The sequence below is a fragment of the Erpetoichthys calabaricus genome, chromosome 15 (assembly GCF_900747795.2).
Source record: "Erpetoichthys calabaricus chromosome 15, fErpCal1.3, whole genome shotgun sequence".
NCBI lineage: Eukaryota > Metazoa > Chordata > Cladistia > Polypteriformes > Polypteridae > Erpetoichthys > Erpetoichthys calabaricus.
In genome coordinates, this window is record NC_041408.2 from 56,460,477 (window position 1) to 56,482,252 (window position 21,776).

The 21,776-nt window shown below is 38.0% G+C and overlaps 1 protein-coding gene across 1 annotated transcript in view; it reads left to right on the forward strand.

The window, feature by feature from the left end:
* slx4ip (SLX4 interacting protein) overlaps positions 1-21,776 on the forward strand; it is a 200,314-nt gene that overhangs the window by 7,975 nt on the left and 170,563 nt on the right. The window contains exon 2 of the mRNA XM_028821106.2: positions 11,551-11,584. Within this exon, the coding sequence (XP_028676939.2) occupies positions 11,558-11,584 (27 nt within the window). The 5' untranslated portion in view covers positions 11,551-11,557. The remainder of the gene's footprint in view (positions 1-11,550; positions 11,585-21,776) is intronic.

A 21,776-nucleotide genomic window follows, 5' to 3' on the forward strand; every position in this document is an offset into this window, starting at 1 on the left:
CCACACGCCGTGGCGCAATTTTAGGGGCTTAGCCTCTAGCGCTGATGTCCGAGGTTCGATTCCCGTAAGGGAGTGAAGTGAGCGCTTCGCACCGGCGAAGTACTGCTTTTAAATTTTTATTAAGAAGAAAAGAAAACCTTTTTAAATTAAGTCTTAAAAAGAGCTATAAAGATATTGACAATAAGCTACGCAAACCCACCAAGACATGCAATCGTTTAAATCAAAGCGCGAGTCGAAAAACACCATCCCATAATATTAGTTAACGATTAACACATTTCTATATGTATTGTAAGCATACAATACAACTGATAATATGTTGCGCTTATTTATCTGGTGTACTGACATTTTTGCGCGTTTAACGGCTGAAATCTAACGTGGTTTGTGCCCTTCAGAATGAAAAGAGTTTGCATTTACCTTTTTAATAAAAGGCGAGCTTTTAAGCCTGAGAAATCACCCCGTAAATGCACATGTTTAATTGCACATGTGTTAATATGTATGCTTACACAGTATTAAAAGACACTCAACAAGTACACAGTATTAAAAGACAGTCAACAATTAACGTCATTTACCTTCGTTCCCGCGTTTGACTTGTGCTGTAAATCTCTTCCTCGTTTTCAGTTCACATGATTACGTAGGAGGCGTAATACGAGATGACGCGATACGTGACTCCGCCTCCTCCATTAGAGTATATGGACAAAAAACAGGTTCCAGTTATGACCATTACACGTAGAATTTCGAAATGAAACCTGCCTAACTTTTGTAAGTAAGCTGTAAGGAATGAGCCTGCCAAATTTCAGCCTTCTACCTACACGGGAAGTTGGAGAATTAGTGATGAATGAGTCAGTCAAACAGGTTCCAGTTATGACCATTACGCGTAGAATTTCGAAATAAAACCTGCCTAACTTTTGTAAGTAAGCTGTAAGGAATGAGCCTGCCAAATTTCAGACTTCTACCTACACGGGAAGTTGGAGAATTAGTGATGAGTGAGTCAGTCAAACAGGTTCCAGTTATGACCATTACGCGTAGAATTTCGAAATAAAACCTGCCTAACTTTTGTAAGTAAGCTGTAAGGAATGAGCCTGCCAAATTTCAGACTTCTACCTACACGGGAAGTTGGAGAATTAGTGATGAGTGAGTCAGTGAGTCAGTGAGGGCTTTGCCTTTTATTAGTATAGATAAAAGTATGAGATTAAAGTGGACATTTCAACCATTTTTTTCACTGCGTCCCTATTTTTTTTTTCTCTGTACCCTAATATGCTTCCGTATGACAGTCACTTTGATATCTGACCACTTCTTTTTTTATTTTGGGCACTGTGTGACTTTCTGAACTTGAACTTATGAGTTTCTCTGTCACTCTGTATTGTTACATCAACTTCCTTTTGTTGTTTATACCACTGCTTATGCCAACAAATAGTAAGTTTTTCCTTGCCTCCACTTTGCATTGGCTGAAATTCTGTTTTTTTCAGGTGCTTTTGCCATTGTATTTTAACCAAATACTGAACGGGGAAGGTGATATTTATATTGATTTGCATAATATAATATACAAAATTCTTGGAGGCATCGAGGTGAGACAGCAGGCGTGTGCATGTGCAAAGTGTGTGGAAGTTGGCTTATGCATGGTTTTGTGCATCTGATTTTTTTTTTTTGTGCGTACACACATTTCCATTTTTGTCCATATGCCATGTTTTAATGTGAGTTCTACGCACTGCATTACGCATGAGGCCCCTGGTCTTTGCCTAGGTGATCACTTGCAAACTTTAGTCTTGCCCTGATGTTCTTTTTGCTTCCTGCTGACCAACCTCCCAAAGACATCTAATTTGTGCAGGCTTTTTCTAATGGTAGACAGCTGCCCTTTGATATCAACAGTAGAAAGAGTTACCTGTAGGTTCCATGATTAAATGGTTTTTAGAGACTTCTTTCAACATCTTGTGTTCTGCTGTCAGGCTGAACTTGCTGTAATGGCCTGGCGTGGACATGTTGGCAGTTTGATATCTTCTTCACTTGCAGAAGATCTTCAGAACAGTGGAATGGTTGGTTTCCAATTGTTTGGAGATCTTTTTAAATCCCTTCTCAGTCTCATATATATCTACAGTGCATCCGGAAAGTATTCACAGCGCATCACTTTTTCCACATTTTGTTATGTTACAACCTTATTCCAAAATGGATTAAATTCATTTTTTTCATCAGAATTCTACACACAACACCCCATAATGATAACGTGAAAAAAGTTTACTTGAGATTTTTGCATATTTATTAAAAATAAAAAAATTGAGAAAGCACATGTACGTAAGTATTCACAGCCTTTGCCATGCTGCTCAAAATTGAGTTCAGGTGCATCCCGTTTCCCCTGATCATCCTTGAGATGTTTTTGCAGCTTAATTGGAGTCCACCTGTGGTAAATTCAGTTGATTGGACATGATTTGGAAAGGCACACACCTGTCTATATAAGGTCCCACAGTTGACAGTTCATGTCAGAGCACAAACCAAGCATGAAGTCAAAGGAATTGTCTGTAGACCTCTGAGACAGGATTGTCTCGAGGCACAAATCTGGGGAAGGTTACAGAAAAATTTCTGCTGCTTTGAAGCTCCCAATGAGCACAGTGGCCTCCATCATCCGTAAGCGGAAGAAGTTCGAAACCACCAGGACTCTTCCTAGAGCTGGCCGGCCATCTAAACTGAGCGATCGGGGGAGAAGGGCCTTAGTCAGGGAGGTGACCAAGAACCCGATGGTCACTCTGTCAGAGCTCCAGAGGTCCTCTGTGGAGAGAGGAAAACCTTCCAGGAGGACAACCATCTCTGCAGCAATCCACCAATCAGGCCTGTATGGTAGAGTGGCCAGACAGAAGCCACTCCTTAGTAAAAGGCACATGGCAGTCCGCCTGGAGTTTGCCAAAAGGCACCTGAAGGACTCTCAGACCATGAGAAAGAAAATTCTCTGGTCTGATGAGACAAAGATTGAACTCTTTGGTGTGAATGCCAGGCGTCACGTTTGGAGGAAACCAAGCACCGCTCATCACCAGGCCAATACCATCCCTACAGTGAAGCATGGTGGTGGCAGCATCATGCTGTGAGGATGTTTTTCAGCGGCAGGAACTGGGAGACTAGTCAGGATAAAGGGAAGATGACTGCAGCAATGTACAGATACATCCTGGATGAAAACCTGCTCCAGAGCGCTGTTGACCTCAGACTGGGGTGACGGTTCATCTTTCAGCAGGACAACTACCCTAAGCACACAGCCAAGATATCAAAGGAGTGGCTTCAGGACAACTCTGTGAATGTCCTTGAGTGGCCCAGCCAGAGCCCAGACTTGTATCCGATTGAACATCTCTGGAGAGATCTTAAAATGGTTGTGCACCGATGCTTCCCATGCAACCTGATGGAGCTTGAGAGGTGCTGCAAAGAGGAATGGGCGAAACTGGCCAAGGATAGGTGTGCCAAGCTTGTGGCATCATATTCAAAAAGACTTGAGGCTGTAATTACTGCCAAAGATGCATCGACAAAGTATTGAGCACAGGCTGTGAATACTTATGTACATGTGATTTCTCAGTTTTTTTATTTTTAATAAATTTGCAAAAACCTCAAGTAAACTTTTTTCACGCTGTCATTATGGGTTGTTGTGTGTAGAATTCTGAGGAAAAAATGAATTTATTCCATTTTGCAATAAGGCTGTAACATAACAAAATGTGGAAAAAGTGATGCGCTGTGAATACTTTCCGGATGCACTGTATAACCTTCTTTAGGAAGGTCTCAGGAAGCATTTTCAGTCTCAGCATGGTGATGATGCACACTTTAACAAAGAGCAAACCATACTAAATGTCTTGTGATTTAAATAAGACCGGTTCAGACAAGATCCTCTCTGATGGTGTTCTAATCATTTGCTTCTGATCTGGAGCATCTGATTCTAATTTTAGGCATTTGAGGTAGTGATAAATGTAGGGGTGTAGTACTCTGGCTACAGCATTACTGATGTTGTTTTAAATGTACTTTATAAATAAATTGACATTGTGATAAACCTTTTTTTACATGCCTGAACATTTTTTACTTAAAGTACGCAAGAGCACCATCTACTGGTAGCTTTTGAAAAAGGCTTACTTGACTTTTTTTACTGCATTGACTGTCTATGGGATATTTTCCATCTGCCCTCCAAAAGTGAGAAGTGACTAAACAAATAATTCAAAGTAAGTCAAATGATAGAGGACCTTTAGTATATGGTTATACAATATGGTCTCCTTTTTACAGCCTTCAAGCAACTTTAAATCTATTTAAATTTTATGAAGTGGTTTAACATCATGTGCTAATGTATTGCAATTTTCAATGCACTTGTGATTCCAAAGCAGTTTGAAACTGACAAATGCATGAAAATAATAAAATTTAATATTGTACAAAAAGCAGAAGCAAGATAGGCAGCTTTTCCAAGATCCTCCATCAACAACAACAACAACATTTATTTATATAGCACATTTTCATACAAAAAGTAGCTCAAAGTGCTTTACATAATGAAGAAAAGAAGAATAAAAGACATAAGAAATTAAAATAAGACAACCTTTCAACCAATCAACAGCGGGGAAAATTGTACAACAATATAGAAATAAGCTGAAAAATCCATTACAACAAAAGCTAGACAAAGTAATACACAAGGAACAGTTACAGAAAGTAAGATAAAAAAAAGTGGCGCTTCAGTTTAAATGTTCCCAAATCCTAATAATAACTGGAGAGTAAAAAAAATGCAAGTGTGAAAGACTGAACTGTAAGGCTTTCTTTTGAAAGGTTCAGATTAGTTTGGCAGTTCTAATATTTTAGGGGAGGAAGACGCAGTAGTGTTGAGTCTGGTCTGAGGAGGAGTGTGCAGCAGATTTCCATCCCTTCAGCAGCCTCATCATCCAGTGACCCACTAGTGGATGCCAAACTGTAGTGAATTGCTTGGAGCCATTAAGTCACCATCAGGATCTGATTTAAACTTTGCTTAGTAAGACAACTTGCATTTGGAATTCATTGTAGCAAATGATTTTATGCAGTTAGAATAGTCTGGCTGACTGCTGTCCAGAACTTGGAGTGTTGTGATTCTAGTAGATTGTCTAAATGTTACAGGGGGGTGGATGTAGAAGTAAGTCACTGATGTTGTGTTGTGAGTAATTCTAGTGACGGAGAGGGCACTGTGTGGACACAGACTTGTCTGCAATGTAGACTAATTCTTTATTGTTTGTTTTTTTTAATGCATTTTTTTTAAATCCTTAATCTTTTTTATTTTGGGTAACATATCCCATTGTTATTCTGCTTTTGTCCCATCAACATTCATTCCTAAGCCACCTCTGTTGATGATTATATTGTTTACCATCTTGTTACTATATATTGTTGTAATTTTTTAATAGCCTTGTGATTTTGCATGATTTGAAAGGTTTATTAATTGATACAAAATGAGTGTGTTCTGCTCACTAATAGGAAGGAGTGGCTGGAAATTTCCTAAGAGAGTGGGCCTCAGTTATAGTTTTGTCAGTTAATTGGATGTATCAGTAAACTATGTATCTGATTGCATTTTATATGCAGTATTTGTAGTTATTTTTACCAGGGGCTAATACTATTAGTTCACCGAAGGTCCTTACTCTTGAACATGCTACATACAATTGCCCTTGTGTAAAACATTCCTGTAGTAGATCAATTCCTGCTCTTTCTACTGATTGACTTTGACTTTTGTTAATGGTCATTTTTTGCATTATTGTGAACTGAAGCAGGTAATTAGTTGGGAATTTTGGGTATAAGTATAATTTCACCCAGTAGCACATTCTGTGAAAATAGCCGCTTCAATTAGATTTGAATTAAACACTTTCTTTTGTGATCTTGTACCATTGTAACGTTTTAGAGGCTTTAGATCAAAAGCAATATGCAAATTGAAACAGGCCTAGTGCATTGAAACAACAGTTTACCTCATTGAAAGCGTGGAACAAAAATTTTCAACCAATAAAACCCGAAGTAAACTGTCAAAATTGAAAATGATTTAAATTCTAATAAAAAGTACAGCACATCACAAATCTAACCTTGCAACATGCACTACACATGAATCAAACAATTGTAGCAAGCTAAGTGAACTAAAACTGAGCATCAGATGTGGGTTTTTAGCTTATCCACTAAAGAATTTGAGTTTATTTCTAGTGTTATGTTCACTGGCTGTGGTTGGGGCATCTGAGAGTAGATGTACTACTATAGTGTTATTATTAATTTGTTTTTTAAGTTGTATTAGTATGGCTTTGGCCCAGAAGTCATTACCAGACCAAAAAGTTCAAACACTGAATCGTGTTTTACATTAACTTATTACAGCCCTGTCATTTACAGGCTGTACATTTGTGTGGCTCATGGAATGAATTGAAAGTTTTAGGAATTATACAGTAATGAAGATGTGAATAGAAATAATATCATGAACTACGTATGGCGTCCAAGACCTCACTGTTCTGGACATGGAAGACCTGTAAATTAAGCTGCAGTAGCATTTGAAGTGACCAACTCCCAACTTGCCAGTTCCTTCTGTCTCCCTTCCTTTTTGTTCCTGGCAAAGCAACACCTACGTTCATAGCCACAGCCACCTGCACTCAAGCTTTCTAACCACATCTTCCTAGAGATTCACTGAACTTTACTCCTTTCATGTCGTAGCTCACTGTCCACGCCACACATCATCCCATCTCTTTCTCCTGTCTAGGACAACTCCCCATATTCACTCACCTGTCTTCACTATTGGTTTGTGCTACTCTTTGTGTACCCCACCCATCACTCATTTACTTAAATCACAAAGCCCCAAACAGCCAGCTGGCGCTGTTTCATTTATACTGTCTGTGAAATGACAAATTTAACAGAACTTGTACAAGGTATACTGTAAATCACAGTATACAGTATTGTCTTTTTTTTTTAACTATTGCAGTTCTGCCTTCCAGTGAAATCCCCTTCTTCTTAAAAGCTATATTTTTACAAATATAGATTAGTATTCAACAGGTGAACTAGACAACAGATCTATTTCTGTGTACCAAAAGAGAAAACAATAATAATACATAGTGAATTTGTAATTTTACAAAAAGTAAGGCAATAATGAAAACTTTTCACTCAAACTCTGAATTTTAGTATGGCTAAATCCAATTATGATACAAGATAAACTTTATTTGTCACAATTTAAGTTGTTTTAAAGCCTGCTTTGTTCCTACTCAGAACTATTGTGAAGTAAAGACAGGTTTGTTAATTTCCAGAGTTTTGAAAAGTCTTTAATTCATTTTAAAAAAATCAAGTACCACTCTATTGTACAACTAATTTATAACACAGCAGTAAGGATCATAACTTAAACTTGTAAGGATAACGGTATATCCCTAGTTCTTAAATAGCTACATTGATACATTAGTACATTTAGAGCCATTTTAAAAAAGTCACCGGCCTTGCATAACACATTAATGCCTATTTTTAAAAAAGGTGTATAATTTGATGTTGTGATGTAGGCCTACTTAAAATTCCCAAGACAGATAAAATTACTGAAGGAGGCAGTCTTTAGCCAGTCTTATCAGTCTTAGCATTTAAGTCAAGGCAAACATCTCATTAGTTCAGCATATCTTATCCTTGTTAGAGTTGTTACTGAGGCTATGTGAATTTCCCATTGGGATTAATAAAGTATCTATATCGATCGATCGATCGATCGTAGTAATATTTTTTTTTGTCAGTTACTAAAAGCTTTGTTTTTCTTTCTTTTTTTTCTGTGTCCTGTGGTGCCACTTTTGTGTACTTCGGAGTAAATGTGTCATTGTCCATCATGGTTGTTTTTTCAAACTTTCACGTTAGTCTTGTGACTGTTGTCATTTTACTGTGATGTAAGCTACTGCAGTGTGGCTGACCTATTAAAGTTGAAAGTATAAATGAAAAAATTATTAATAAATAACTTAATATCTAAATGATCTTTAGGTGTTTTAAGAAATGTTCTTAGAATATATATAAAAAAACTTTTGTATGTTTTGAGTGGAATTTTGTTTTTAAGTTTGCATACCTTTTTGTGTTTGTATTTTAATTAAATTTTGTTATTGGTGTTTAGGACACTGGGCTTAAAAGAGAAATGAACTTTATAAGATTACTCTGAAGTGTCTTTTTCCTTTCTTAGCCAGTATAGAACTTTCGTTAAAATTATATTTTAAAAATGTAAATGGTAGTATTAACTAATTTGTACCATTCCTAGCATCATAACCTTTGAGTATTGTACTCCCTACTAGGGATGTCACAATACCAGATTTTTTGTATTTGATTCCAATACCAGTGAAATGTTGTTATAATACTCAATACCATGGCAAAACGGAAATCACATTAAATCGCTTTTTATTGAAGGACTTCCATTATTGAAGTGAACAATATTATGACATTTTTTGTAATACAATATAAAATGTATAAGTACTAACAGTAACAGCAGCTTTAAAATACTTGTATATCCATCCAGATGTGGACAAATTTGTTGGTACCCCTTCCGAAAAAAGAACCCACAATTGTCTCTGAAATAAATTGAAACTGGCAAAGTAATTGTTTATTCTATATTTAACAAAAATCAGACTATGCCTTATAGAGTTTTGATTCAACAGAATGTTTCAAACAATAACACAAATAAAAATGGCATAGAGAAAAATGATGGGACCCTTAACCTCATGTTTTGTTGCAGATCATATCATTTTTTTTTTTTTTGAGGTCATCAGAAAATCATTGCCCATAACTTTACTGTCTTTTCAGCTCATTGTGTACGATTGTACACACACACACAGATTTTATTTTTTTTTGTTTTGAGTACACAATGAGCTGAAAAGACAGTAAAGTTATGGGGAATGATTTTCTGATGACCTCAGAAAATTAATGGCAAACAGACTATTCACTTGAGGGTAAAGAAAAGTTAACCTTGCCATTATATGCCACTGAACAGTGGAGAGAACCATTTAGCGAGCCTAGTTAATATGGCCTCTTGTTACATTATTTTGGCTGGCATGCCCCTTTGGGGGTGGGGGGGGGGGGATTTGGGGGGGTGGTCCCTCCAGACTGATATAATGGGGTGGTGGTCCTCATTTTCTAAAACTGAGCCTACAGAATGTTCATAAAGTATTGGAGAGAAAACATGTACGTACCAGAATACAGAAAAGAGGACGCTGATTAATTATCAGATCATATACTCAGTAGAAGCATTATGGATCGGCTCTTTGTCCTTCTGTTTTATAGCTCTGGAGACCTGACTTTTGAAGATGCAGAAAGCGAAAACAGTTGAGAGGTGGCAGTTGCCTGCTATTCTGTATTTAAAGAGCATAATACTTTTGTATCCTCAACTTTGATATTAAGTCGGATATTCTTAAGGTGGGGCATACTGTTGTAAGCTTATTTTGTTTCTTTAAGTACAGTATAAGCTTTCCGGACACAATTGTTGATTGAAAGTGCCCAGTTTGGGGCACTGATGGTTGCCTGTTTGCTTTTGATGATGCCCTTTTAATTGCTCTTAATTTTGATTGTGATATGTGATTCACTTGTCAAATCTGTGGTCATTGAACTGCCTCAAGAGGAAGAACTACAGACTCAAGGTCACAAATGATTAGTGCAGCAGGGACAGGGCTTCAGGAGCAGTATAGGATAGTTATGGAGGACAATGGTGACTGTAAAGTGAGAGCTGAGTTACTAAAGAGAAGCTCTGTATTGATAAGTCATACTTTATTAAGTTTCTTGTGTTGTGTATTGAGCTATAGGTAGCAACAGAAAGAATGCAGTTGTGAATACAAGTAACTAGCATGAGGTTCCTAGGATTGTGAAGCTAACTCTCCATGACAAGGTGAAGTGATTAAAATTCCATGACAACATCAAAGATGATTTGCTGCAGCACTGCACTGGGTGGAGTCAGTTCATCCCTTAACACCACCCACAGAAGTTGTATCTTGTGTGTTTAGGATATACAAATATGCAAATTCCATGTTCATGCTAATTAGAGATGACATCTGCAGATTTTAAAATCAATTTTATTTGTTTCTTACTTTTTTTTAAGTTTATTTATATAAAGATTCACAAAAAGATTTCTGTCAAACAATGATTTAAGTGTTTTCTACTTATATTAGGTAAACACTTTGTTTCGCTTAACATTTTTGACCTTTGACAATTACAGTATCTTAGTGTCATGAACAAATCAGAGTAATTAATGTATGCTGTCAGTGTTTTATGTAGTTTCTAGGCTGTTTTAAATTTAAACTTAATGTACTTTAGCCATAAATGTCAGAACAATGAATTTTGTCTTTAGTGTAATTTGACTGAGTATCTTAACTTTCTTAAATAACAGTGCAGATGACCACAGAGCAGCAGGCTGTGGTGAAAACAATGCATTTTTCCCACTTCAGCTTTGTAATTTTGCAATTGTAATTTGTTTTATCCTCCTTTGGCTGTCACATAAGATATTTGCTGAACATTTGATGCATGCTGCTATTTTGTTATTAGTATTTATGATGAAAATGACTGCATGGTGTTTACTTTGCATTCTTGCTCCTGTGGGTTATAATTAATGTGTCCTCATGTTGGTCTAAGACACAGGTGTCGAACTCCAGTCCTGGAGGGCCGCAGTGGCTGTAGGTTTTCATTCTAACTTTCTTCTTCATTAGTGACCTGATTTTTTTCTGCTAATTAACTTCTTTTGCCTTAGTTTTAATTATCTTGACTCAGGCCCCTTAGTCGTCTCTTTTTCCTTAATTAGCAGCCAAACAATAATGAGACACAAAACGAGGTGCCACATGACCAGCTCCCCTGTGCCCATCACACAGTATCTGAAAATAAAGAAAGATGAAGGTCTCAGTAAGGTTGATCTCTCAGGTCACCATTTTGATGGTGTTCTTAGAAAAAACAGAAAAATCAACAGTTTTGGAAATGTCTGTTGTGGCAGAATGAGAGCAGCAACAAGGCATGGAATTAAATAATGAGTTTAATTAACAGCAAGAATCGGCTTCTCATTAAGAAAGTGATTGGAGTTTGAAATTCCAGCTCAGCTGATCATCTGTCGGCTCGTTTCACATCTCATTTTTGTTTGGCTGTGATTTAATGAAGAAAGGAATACATTCAGAGGACTGAATCCTTAAAAACAGGGCTATTAAAATGAAGGGAAAAGGACTTAATTAGCAGTGAAAACTAATCACTGATTAGGAAAAGGGTCAGAATGAAAACCTGCAGCCACTGCGGCCCTCCAGGCCTGGAGCTTGACACCCCTGGTCTAAGATATTGGAAAAATCTTAATGTCAGACATGACAGTAATTAGGTTTGTTTAACATCAGTGTCTGCCAGTACTGATATGATGTTGCATGTATTGGCCTTCATTAACGTACAGGTTTATGACATGAGACCCAGAACATGTTGGACAGATTATGACTAGAAGGGGTTGGAGACTGTGGCTAAGAAAAAAAAAGTTTTGGTTAGGTCTGCTCAGTGTGTTATCACAATGGCTGTCTGCTGGACAAGTAAACTGGTTGGGTTCAATGAGCTAAGAATTATTTCTGATTTATATCCTTTTTATAAATATTTTTTTTTTTTTTTTTTAAGGAACAAAATGAAGATAGTCAAGTTTGTTGTAAAGGTAAGTGGCACAATGATTAGTTTACAAAATGGAATATGGAAGCATTTAAGTAATTTCCAAAAGTTATTGAGAACTGAACCCATGTCACATATACTTAGGATGAAAAGTTATATATTATATTATGATATTTTACAGTAAATCGTAAAGACAATAAATATTTAAAAAATTTTAAAAATGTCCTGTTTTTTTTAGCTTCATTTGGCATTGCTGCCCGCCCCCCCCAACCCCAAATGGATCCAGCATCCTAAATTTGATATAGCACCAAATTGTTCTCTCTAAGGAGTTTGCACATTCTCCCTGTGTCTGCATTGACTTTTCTCCATGTATTCCATTTTACTCCCACATTTTCAAAGATGTACCTGTTAACATTAATTAGTGATTCTACATTTGCCTAATTTGAATGTAGACATAGGTGTGAGTATCCCCTAGTGGTAGACTGGCGCCCTGTCTAAAGCTGTTTCTTTTCTTGTGCCTCTTGTGTCAGGATAGGCTCTGACATGGCACCACCCTGAGCTGGATTAATTGGGTTGGATGGTTTTATGGATTACAGTATTTGCTCATATATAGAACGTAAAGTTTCAACTCACATTAGGTTGTTTTTGCTGTCTGAAGCTTTGTCCTGACTTATGTTATCATTGTGGTTTTCCATATTCATTCTGCACTAAAATAATAGCTTGACTCAGTTGTGACTGAGACTGTAAGCTGTTTGACTTTTCAAATGAGGCTGACCTAGGACAGCTTAAAACATATATAGTGATGTCACTTCCGGGGACAGCCCACCTAGACCTGCCCCAGAAAACCTCAAAACAGGAACTGTCAACATCTTGGAAAGTATGATAAAAAATTTAAGACGACTCTACAACTTGCGCTTTACATACATGTTTTTTTTTTTGTCATCTTTTGTGTCCTATAATATGCGGGATTGGCCTTCAAGGTGCTCCCAGACACTTTCTTTGTGCTTTGTCACATCTATCTATACATATCTATATATCTGTAGAAAAAATCTAGCATCTGTCTGTCCACTTTTCACGAGAGAACTTTCTTAACAGATTTAGATCGGGTTTTTTTCTATAATTTGCTTGAACATTATGGTTGATTTTGCAACTTCTCTCATTGCGCTATGTATCATAGTTCATATGTACCGATTTATTTGCTTGAATCCAAGAGACACACAGCAGGCCAAGGGGAAGGGGGTGGGGCACTCCTCACTCACGCGCCAGCCTCGGGACGTTCCTTATCTCTGCTTAGCAAACGAGAGAACAATTTAACGGATTTAGATTGTGTTTTTTTTTCTATAATTTGCTTGAACATTCCGGTTGATTTTGCAGCTTCTCTCATTGCGCTTAGAATCATAGTTCGCTTGCAGAAGCGATATATTCGTGGTAATCCAAGAAAGAGGCTGCGGGCTGAGGGGAGAGGGAAGCGTGACATCAAGAGTAGGGAGCCAGGCAGGGCCCTCCTCACTGTCCTGTTTCACTACTATGTGGGTCGAGCTGCGGGGTTTGGCTAGTTACAATATAATGTAATGTGTGTGAGTGTGTATGTATGTATATATATATATATATATATATATATATATATATATATATATATATATTTACCTTCCATATACTGTATATACCTTAGATGTGTAGAGGTAGAATGTGGTGACACGGAGGTTCAATTGTTTTCCACCTTTCTGGGATCCCTGAACACGATTTGACCACTTTCAAAGATACTTCTCTCTGTCAGGTCTGCAGATGCAATACCTCAAATTGAATCAATCAGTCGGAATGAGATCTGTTGATTTTGGGAAAAATCACTTCCCTAGATTTTGCTCAACAGAAATAATCATTTTGTGTTATTGCATACATTTGTCCTCAAGGAGTAGCAATATTTAGGAAGGAAAATATACATTTTTTTCAACAAGATATGATTCTTTAATTTTTTTTCCACATAACTAAAGATTGGCATGTCGTGTGCTAAACACATAAGATATTTTGCTCCTTGGCAATATTTAAAATTAGTGGATAGCTTAACACCACCCCTATCATCCTCAATATACAAGTATATTACTAAAAGCATGCGGTTCAGTTTCTCAGTAGAGTGATATTTCTCATCTACTATCTTTTACAGGTTTTGTGATATTGCACTCTGTAATATTTTGCAGTTCTTCAATATGTGCCGGCCTAATTGAAAGGCTTTAACTCCTTTTAGAGTGATTAACTTTTATACAGTTGATTTTTAAGGCATCTTGTGATAGTGCTCCTTTTCATAGGAGCTATAAAAATTAAAGTTTGATTAAGTTATGGTCTGATTTCAGATTAGATGACTTCCAACCTTGTGATCACAAGCAATCATAAGGTTGGTAGTATTTCTGTTTAGTGTTTTTATTCAAAGTGCGCTTACCATAGAAGTGTTTCAGATTACTGAATTTCAGATTAGTGATACACAACCTATATATAGTACTGTTGGTGATTGACTTGCATCCTGTCAGGTGTTTATTCATGTTTTGTGCTCAGAGATGCAGGGATAGGCTGCAGTCCCCAGAATTCTGAATTGAATAAGTGAGTTTGAGAATGTTTTTTGCATGTATGTATTATCCTGTAAGAAAAAAGTCGTGCTATTTTTTTTATTTAGTAGTAACACTCGTTTCTTCACTCACTAAAAACAGAATGAACGCTGTATGCACATTTTTTATGGTGGCAAATTGCTTTTCTGTTTGGTTCATGGTAAACAAAATAAAAGGAGGCCTTTCCAATTGAGTAGAATTTTACAGAACACAACAGTAATATTTTAAAAGTTCTAGTCTAACCCAAATAGTTTGCTTGCAGGCAGGTAAAAAACTGCTAATAAATAAAATATTTGGATGTAGTGCTAATTTTGCAGCATTAATCTGTAGTTGTAAACCACTGACAGACTCTGTCAGTTAGCAGAATTTCTTCATGAATACTGGAGAGTTTCAGAAGGCAATGCTGTTTTTTTTTTTTTTTTTTTAGTAAATGGTGGGGGCGAGTTTTATATTTGCAGTGCCTATATGAGGCCAGTGGAGGGAGAGTTTGGATTGAGATTTTGCCTTATATTATCTGTGTGGTTTGTTTTGATGATATCATACTTTACACGTTTAAAAGAAAAAAATAATAAACAAAAAGTTCCCCTGTCACCTTCTTAATTTGCTTAAATCTGTACTGAGTGCTGGTATGTATTTTTGCTGATTTTGACATGTTGTATAAATAGGCAAGCTATGTTCAAATAATTATCAAGACATTTAAATCAAAGCAAGCACTGAGTAAAATAGCAAACTAAACTACAGTGAGTCTTTGTAGAGCCTTAGTATACCAAAAAGTTTAGAAAAGCATATAGACAATTTTAAGGAATTACCAGAAAATGTAACTCTCAAATCCTTATGCAGTCGGTTATTTGGAGTGAACTGGCACCAACTACATTCCAGCTTAACATACTTGGGCGTTAAGGAAAAGCTTTATATCCTTATGCACTCCTTGCCTTTCATGCCAGCATCACTTTAAACAGCTTGAAGTCATCTGCTGAAAAGCTGCACCTGTCAGTGCAATCCCCTTCATTGTGGGTGAGCACAGTATATTCTAAGAGAAAACGCTAATACCATATATGGCCTGCTACTGAGTCAGTGGTGTTTATTGGGAAGAAACAAAGGCCTTCTGTATAATCTATATATTTTCTTTAGATATCAGTGGGTTAAAAAGGATTTTGTTTCAGTGTTATTATTATTATTATTAATGCATGTTGTTAATCAATCAGAAAATAAGATGGGTACACATAGGTTTTCAGGTATTTGTATACAAAGGAAAATAAAACCATTGCAATGATAGCAAATGCCAGGGGCATCTACGAAATAACCTTTTTACCTTATCGATACAGTGAAAGTAGCTACAGTATGTAGTCACATCAATAGCAGAAAATGTACTAATTAAGCTTTGTAAACATTTTGTTTCCTTTCTTTATTGATAACAAATTATCAGACATGAGGAATAGGCAATATATGAACCCAATCAAAAGAAAACTTGCTTTGTGTAAATCAGTGGTATTTCAAAATGCTTAAAACCAAAGATGAATTTGCTAAAGTCGAAAGATAGAGACTCTTGTTTTATGTTAGTGAAATTCCTAAATTTATTTTACTAAAGGTACTTTTGTGATAACTAAAATTCTAATTGATTGTTGCTGGATATGCATTTCATTGCCCCGGATTTCATCTGTGATCCAAATTACCCCCCCACAAATTAAGATAGTATAACAGCAGGCAGACTGACAGCAGTAATGCACGGCATGTCACTAGCCCTGTAGAATTTAAGGATTGCAATGGCCACATGTAGGCTTTCCAGGCCGATGTCGAAGTGGAGTTAAAAGTGATACCTGTGTCTTGAGCACTAAAGGTCAGAATTTGGGGGTGGCAGAGTGGAATAGTTTGATGTCAACAGGGCTCAACACTAAATTTTAAAAGTGGTCGTCTGGCTTAACAACTAGCATCATCTCTTTTTTTTTTTTAATGTAAACTAAAAATATATAGGTGCTATTTTTAACAGCCTGTTTCAATTATTTAAATTGTTACGCTATTAAATAATCTTATTAATAAAACCATGACATAAAAGAATGTTTAAAACATTTATTACCCAAACTATATATTTTTTAGTTTGTTTTACCTTACGTGCTGCTTTACATCATTTTAATCTGAAGTGTTCTCAATAAACATGTGAGTGGGGAGGAGAAGAAACATGTCAGAATGTTAGCCCTCAATTCTTGGTATACAAAATACCGCCAGTATAGTAGTTATTTTCATGTTGTTTATAGATCCTTCAAAACTGAATCCAGCAAAGCTCTGCTTGCTTACTCATCCATTCATCTGACTTTTGGCAAACTACCACGGAATATATCCTTCATTTAATTAATGTGCACTGAATTTGATTCCATTCAGCAATTCATTTTAAAGTTTTGCTTTCCAATAATACTGTGCTCCAGCAAATGAAAATAAACTGATATAGTTAGCTTCAGTTAGCCATTCTCAAACCCAACAAAATAAAAAAGGTTTCATACTTCTGAAAGCATTTTGCCATTTCACAACGGTAAATCCCCAGATCCCAACTGTATAAGCGACAGTATAGGAGTTCCTTACAGGTTGCAAAAAATTTTAAGTAATTTAACAATGTACTTTGTTAAAATATTTATGTATTTTAATAGATTATTATCTGTATATATATATAATTCACTAAGCCGCCGCCAGAGTAAGCAAGACACCCATGAAAGCACGCAGGATAAGGAAGACACCCATGAAAGCACGCAGGAAGGGGCATGGATTCACTAAGCTGCCGACAAGTAAGACACCTATGGCGCACGCAGGAAGGAGCCACGCCCACCAACTCTAAGACCATTGGATACGACAACAACTCGCAGAGCCACGCCCACCAACTCAGATGTGACGACTCGGAAAAAACTCCGTCATTTATGTTCGTCTGTGCTAGAGTACACATGGACCTCTGAGCCACGTTGACTTTTCGGTTACGACGCACGACTACGTGCACCATCGCAAACTGTTTTACACGCTGCATACAGCAATTCGCATCTGCAACAAACATGCGTCTTCTTAGATGGTCCTGCAGGAACACGGAAAACGTTTCCCCGCCCATGACCAGGCGGTGTGTATGCTTCGAGAACGAGGGTGGATGTGGCAGGACCATCTAAGAAGAGGCATGTTTATCGCGGATGTGAATTGCTGTATGCAGCGTGTAAAACATAGGATATGCACGATAAATAAACCACTCTTAGCCCGCCAACGCTAAGACGATGGGATACGCTGACAACTCACAGAGCCACGGCCACCAACTCGAAGACCATGGGACGAGAATGCCTGCCCGCCCGCCTGCCTGACTGTTACCAGCGTGTAAAACCATCGCAGCTTTTAACTCGCACACTGCAACAACTCACCAAACAAGGACGCCCTGTCTCTCGAGGCATTCACACTGCCGGAAGACAACCATGGGATACGCAAAAATAGCCATGTCAGTCAACTCACAAAGCCCAGCCCACCAACTCGAGCACGTGTCTACCCACGCTCTCAAGGCATTCACGGTGCCTGCTCATGTGCCCGGACGGAACAACTCGCTTTCGTCTCTGCTACAGTACACATGCACCACTGAGCCACGTTGACTTTTCATTATTCTTTTCGGCTTCGGCTGCATTTCCATATATAATCCACCAAGTCATCTGACCGTGGGATACAAACGACAGAGCACCGCCCAAGAACTCGAACCGCTAGTGAGACACACTCACCAACTCAAAGAGCACCACCTCTAATACACCTGCCCGCCTGACTGTTACCAGCGTTCACCGCAATGTACTGGAGTGTAAAACCATCACAACTATCAGACGCTGTCTGTATCTAAGAAGATATATAGATACTCATTATTCCCCGGCACGCGTCCACCCACGCTCTCAAGGCATTCACAGTGCCTGCTCATGTGCCTGGGCACAACAACTCGCCACACACAAATCTTGCTTAATTTGACTCAACACGGGAAACCTCACCCTGCCCGGACACGGAGAGGATTGACAGATTGATAGCTCTTTCTCGATTCTGTGCGTGGTGTTGCATGGCCGTACTTAGTTGGTGGAGCGATTAGTCTGGTTAATTCCGAAAACGAATGAGACTCCCTCCTGCTTAATAGTTACGTGATCGCCAAGCGGTAGGCGTCCAACTTCTTAGAGGGACAAGTGGCTTTCAGCCACGTGAGATTGAGCATTAACAGGTATGTGATGTCCGGTACTGCACGCGCGCTACACTGAATGGATCAACATGCGTCTACCTGGCGCCGACAGGCGTGGGTAAGCCGTTGAACCCCATTCGTAATGGGCACCGGGGCTTGCAATTGTTCCCCACGAATGAGGAATACCCAGTAAGTGCGGGTCACACGCTCCCTCTGAATACGTCCCTGCCCTTTGTACACACCCCTCACCCCCCCCACGCCGCTACTCTCATGGTTGGGTGACTTGGTGGATTATATATAGAAAAGCAGCCGGAACCGCAAGGAGCAATGAAAGGACAACGTGGCTCAGAGGTGCACAGACGACAGCGACTCAGGTGAGGAGTTGGGGGCGGGCACATGAGCAGGCAGTGCGTACTGAACGATGATTGTATGTTGGTTTGTAGCGTGCATTGTTGCAATATTACATTTCTTGGTGGTTTATTACATTACGGATTTTGCAAATGTTCAATTTTGTTCCTCTGCTTAAAAAACATTAAAAAAGTGGCGTGAGTCAGCCATGAATAAATAATTATTTGGCGTATGCCTGCAGGAACACATGCAGCGAGCGAGGCAGAGAGAGAGAGCGACACACACCCACACATACAGGCGCACGCGACAGAGAGGGATGGCTGGACGCATAATAATAATACTTCATTACATTGATATAGCGGTGTTCTCAGTATTCAAAGCGCTATCCACACAGGGAGGAACCGGGAACCGAACCCACAATCTTCCACAGTCTCATTACTGCAAAGCAGCAGCACTACCACTGCACCACAAGGCAGTTAAAGAATGCACCAGGCTCGAATTTGTTTTCACTTCTGTTTACAGCGATTGGGTCGTAGATAGCATTGTTGCGATTTTACTTTTCTTGGTGGCTTATTACATTATGGATGTTTCATATGTTCATTTTTTCCCTGTGCTTAAATGACACTAAAAAAGTGTTTCTCAACTGTGACTCCGGAACATTTCAGTACGCAAGCTATATTAAGCGTCAACAACAAAGACTCGCTACACCTTAATCTACAAGTACTGACACTTATCCCTACCGACGAAGTAACTTTCACCAGCGTGCCTTCTTCGTCACAGACGATCCCGCTTTCAGTCACGGACAATTATATGTTGCTCTCTCCAGAGGTCTATCTTTTCATTCACTCACAGTGGTATCCACAAACCCACGCCATTTGGACAACTGTGTTGTTCAGGAAGTGTTCACCCATCAATACATAATTATGCGGTGCTACGCCACGGGTTGGCTAGTACTTTATACACATTCTGTACAGCAAACGTTATATACAGTAAATGAAAACATGTAACAGTCTACCACATATTTTAATGTAAAATAAGTCTAACAACAAAATGCAACTGAATAATGTCAGTTGAAATTGCATTATTTTCTGATTGAGTAAATGAAGAGCTACACTAACAGATCTTTTTGCTTTTTACACCCTTGCTGCTTCTGTAAGAGCAAGGACATGTCCCTTATTGGTCTATGAGTAGACAGGGGTTGTTAACCTCCAGGGAATGGTGATGGTAAAGTACTGCTTTGACTGTGAAATTCAACCAAACTCTCCTCCAGCACCTCGGAGTGAATTGCAAATAGTAGACTTAAGGTCATTTACTCTTTGTCTGCTTTTTTTTTTTTTTTTTTTTTTGGCATGACCATTTCTTTGGGTTTCTATAAATGTGTTCTTTTATTCAGCTAAAAAGATAGATATAGTTAAGTCTATAAGTATTTGGACAGTGACACTATTTTCATAATTTTGGCTCTGTATGCCACCACAATGGATTTGAAATTATTGTATTTGAAATAATTCATGAAATAATGAGAGAACTGCTCCCACCTGGCTAATGGAACAGCTTGTCAGTCAAATGTCCAAATACTTTTGTGCCCCTGGAAATGGAGGGGCTATGCAGAATAATGTCTGTCATTCCTAAATGTCTCATGCGATATTTTTGGTAAATCCCTTAAATTAAAGCTGAAAGTCTATACTTTAATCACATAACGATTGCTTAATTTCACATCCATTCTAGTGGCACACAGAGCCAAAATTATGAAAATTGTGCCACTATCCAAATACTTATGGACCTAACTGTATTTATTATTAGTAAAACATCAATTTTAAATGAATTTTATTAATTTTATAGTACTTTCAAGAATCAGTTAAAGAAGTGAACAAATGTGTCAAAGGAACAGTTTTTTCTCATATATAATAAATGTTGTTGAAAGTCAATGTAGTCTGCTGTATGATGTAATCTTAAAATGTCTTAAATTTGTATCCCTAGACTTCTTCACTTTAGCCAAATCATAGCTGACATTTTTCCCTGGTGCAAGTTGCAGTTAGTATATCTTTCATCTTCATACAGTTTAATGGGCTTCCAAACAAAGGGCATACTGTAGCAGCCAAGGGTTCTTTGCGATTTTTTTGGCCCTACAAGTTTGTCTCCCTGCTGGATTCATCCTCGAGTTGCTATGATTCAAAGACAGGGACATTACCACTGAGCTAAAGGAGACTTTTAACATTCCTGTTATGAGCACAACTGGTTCAAACACCTGTGCACAATGGTTGGTTGTTTTATGTGGGCAGATTACATTACTTTTTACAAAATTATTTTGTGCCATGGAAGAACTAAAATCCTCATCGTATAATGAAATCATTGTTAATCTATCATTTTTAAGTTGCTTTATTTTGATGACATCATGCCTAAGGTTAAAAAAATAGTGGTAGATTAGTGGATGATTAAATAGCATGTTTGTTATATACAGTGGAACCTCGTTTCACGACCATAATTCGTTCCAAAACTCTGGTCGTAGCCCGATTTGGTCATAAACCGAAGCAATTTCCCCCATTGGATTGTATGTAAATAGAATTAATCCGTTCCAGACCATATGAACTGTATGTAAATATATATTTTTTTTTAATTTTTAAGCACAAATATAGTTAATTAAACCATAGAATACACAGCGTAATAGAAAACTAAATGTAAAAACATTGAATAACACTGAGAAAACCTTGAACAACAGAGAAAACTAACACTACAATAGTTCGCGCTATAGCGCTACCAACTGCTGGCTAAAAACACTTTTTTTAATGAGTGTTAAGCACAGGGAAAAAAATGAACATTTGAAAAAATCCATAATTTAATAAACCACCAAGAAAAGTAACATTGCAACAATGCATGCTACGAAGTAATCGCTGTAAACAGAAGTGAAAACAAAAACAAGCCCAGTGCATTCTTTAACTGCCATCTCTACCTTGTGTCCAGCCCTCTCTCTCGCTTGCTCGCCTGTGTGTGTGTCTCTCTCGCGCTGCCTGTGTGTGTGTCTCTCTCGCGCTGCCTGTGTGTGTGACCTGTGTGTGTGTGTGTGTGTGTCTCTTGCGTGCCTGTGTGTGTGTGTCTCTCTCTCTCTCTCGCGTGCCTGTGTGTGTGTGTGTCTC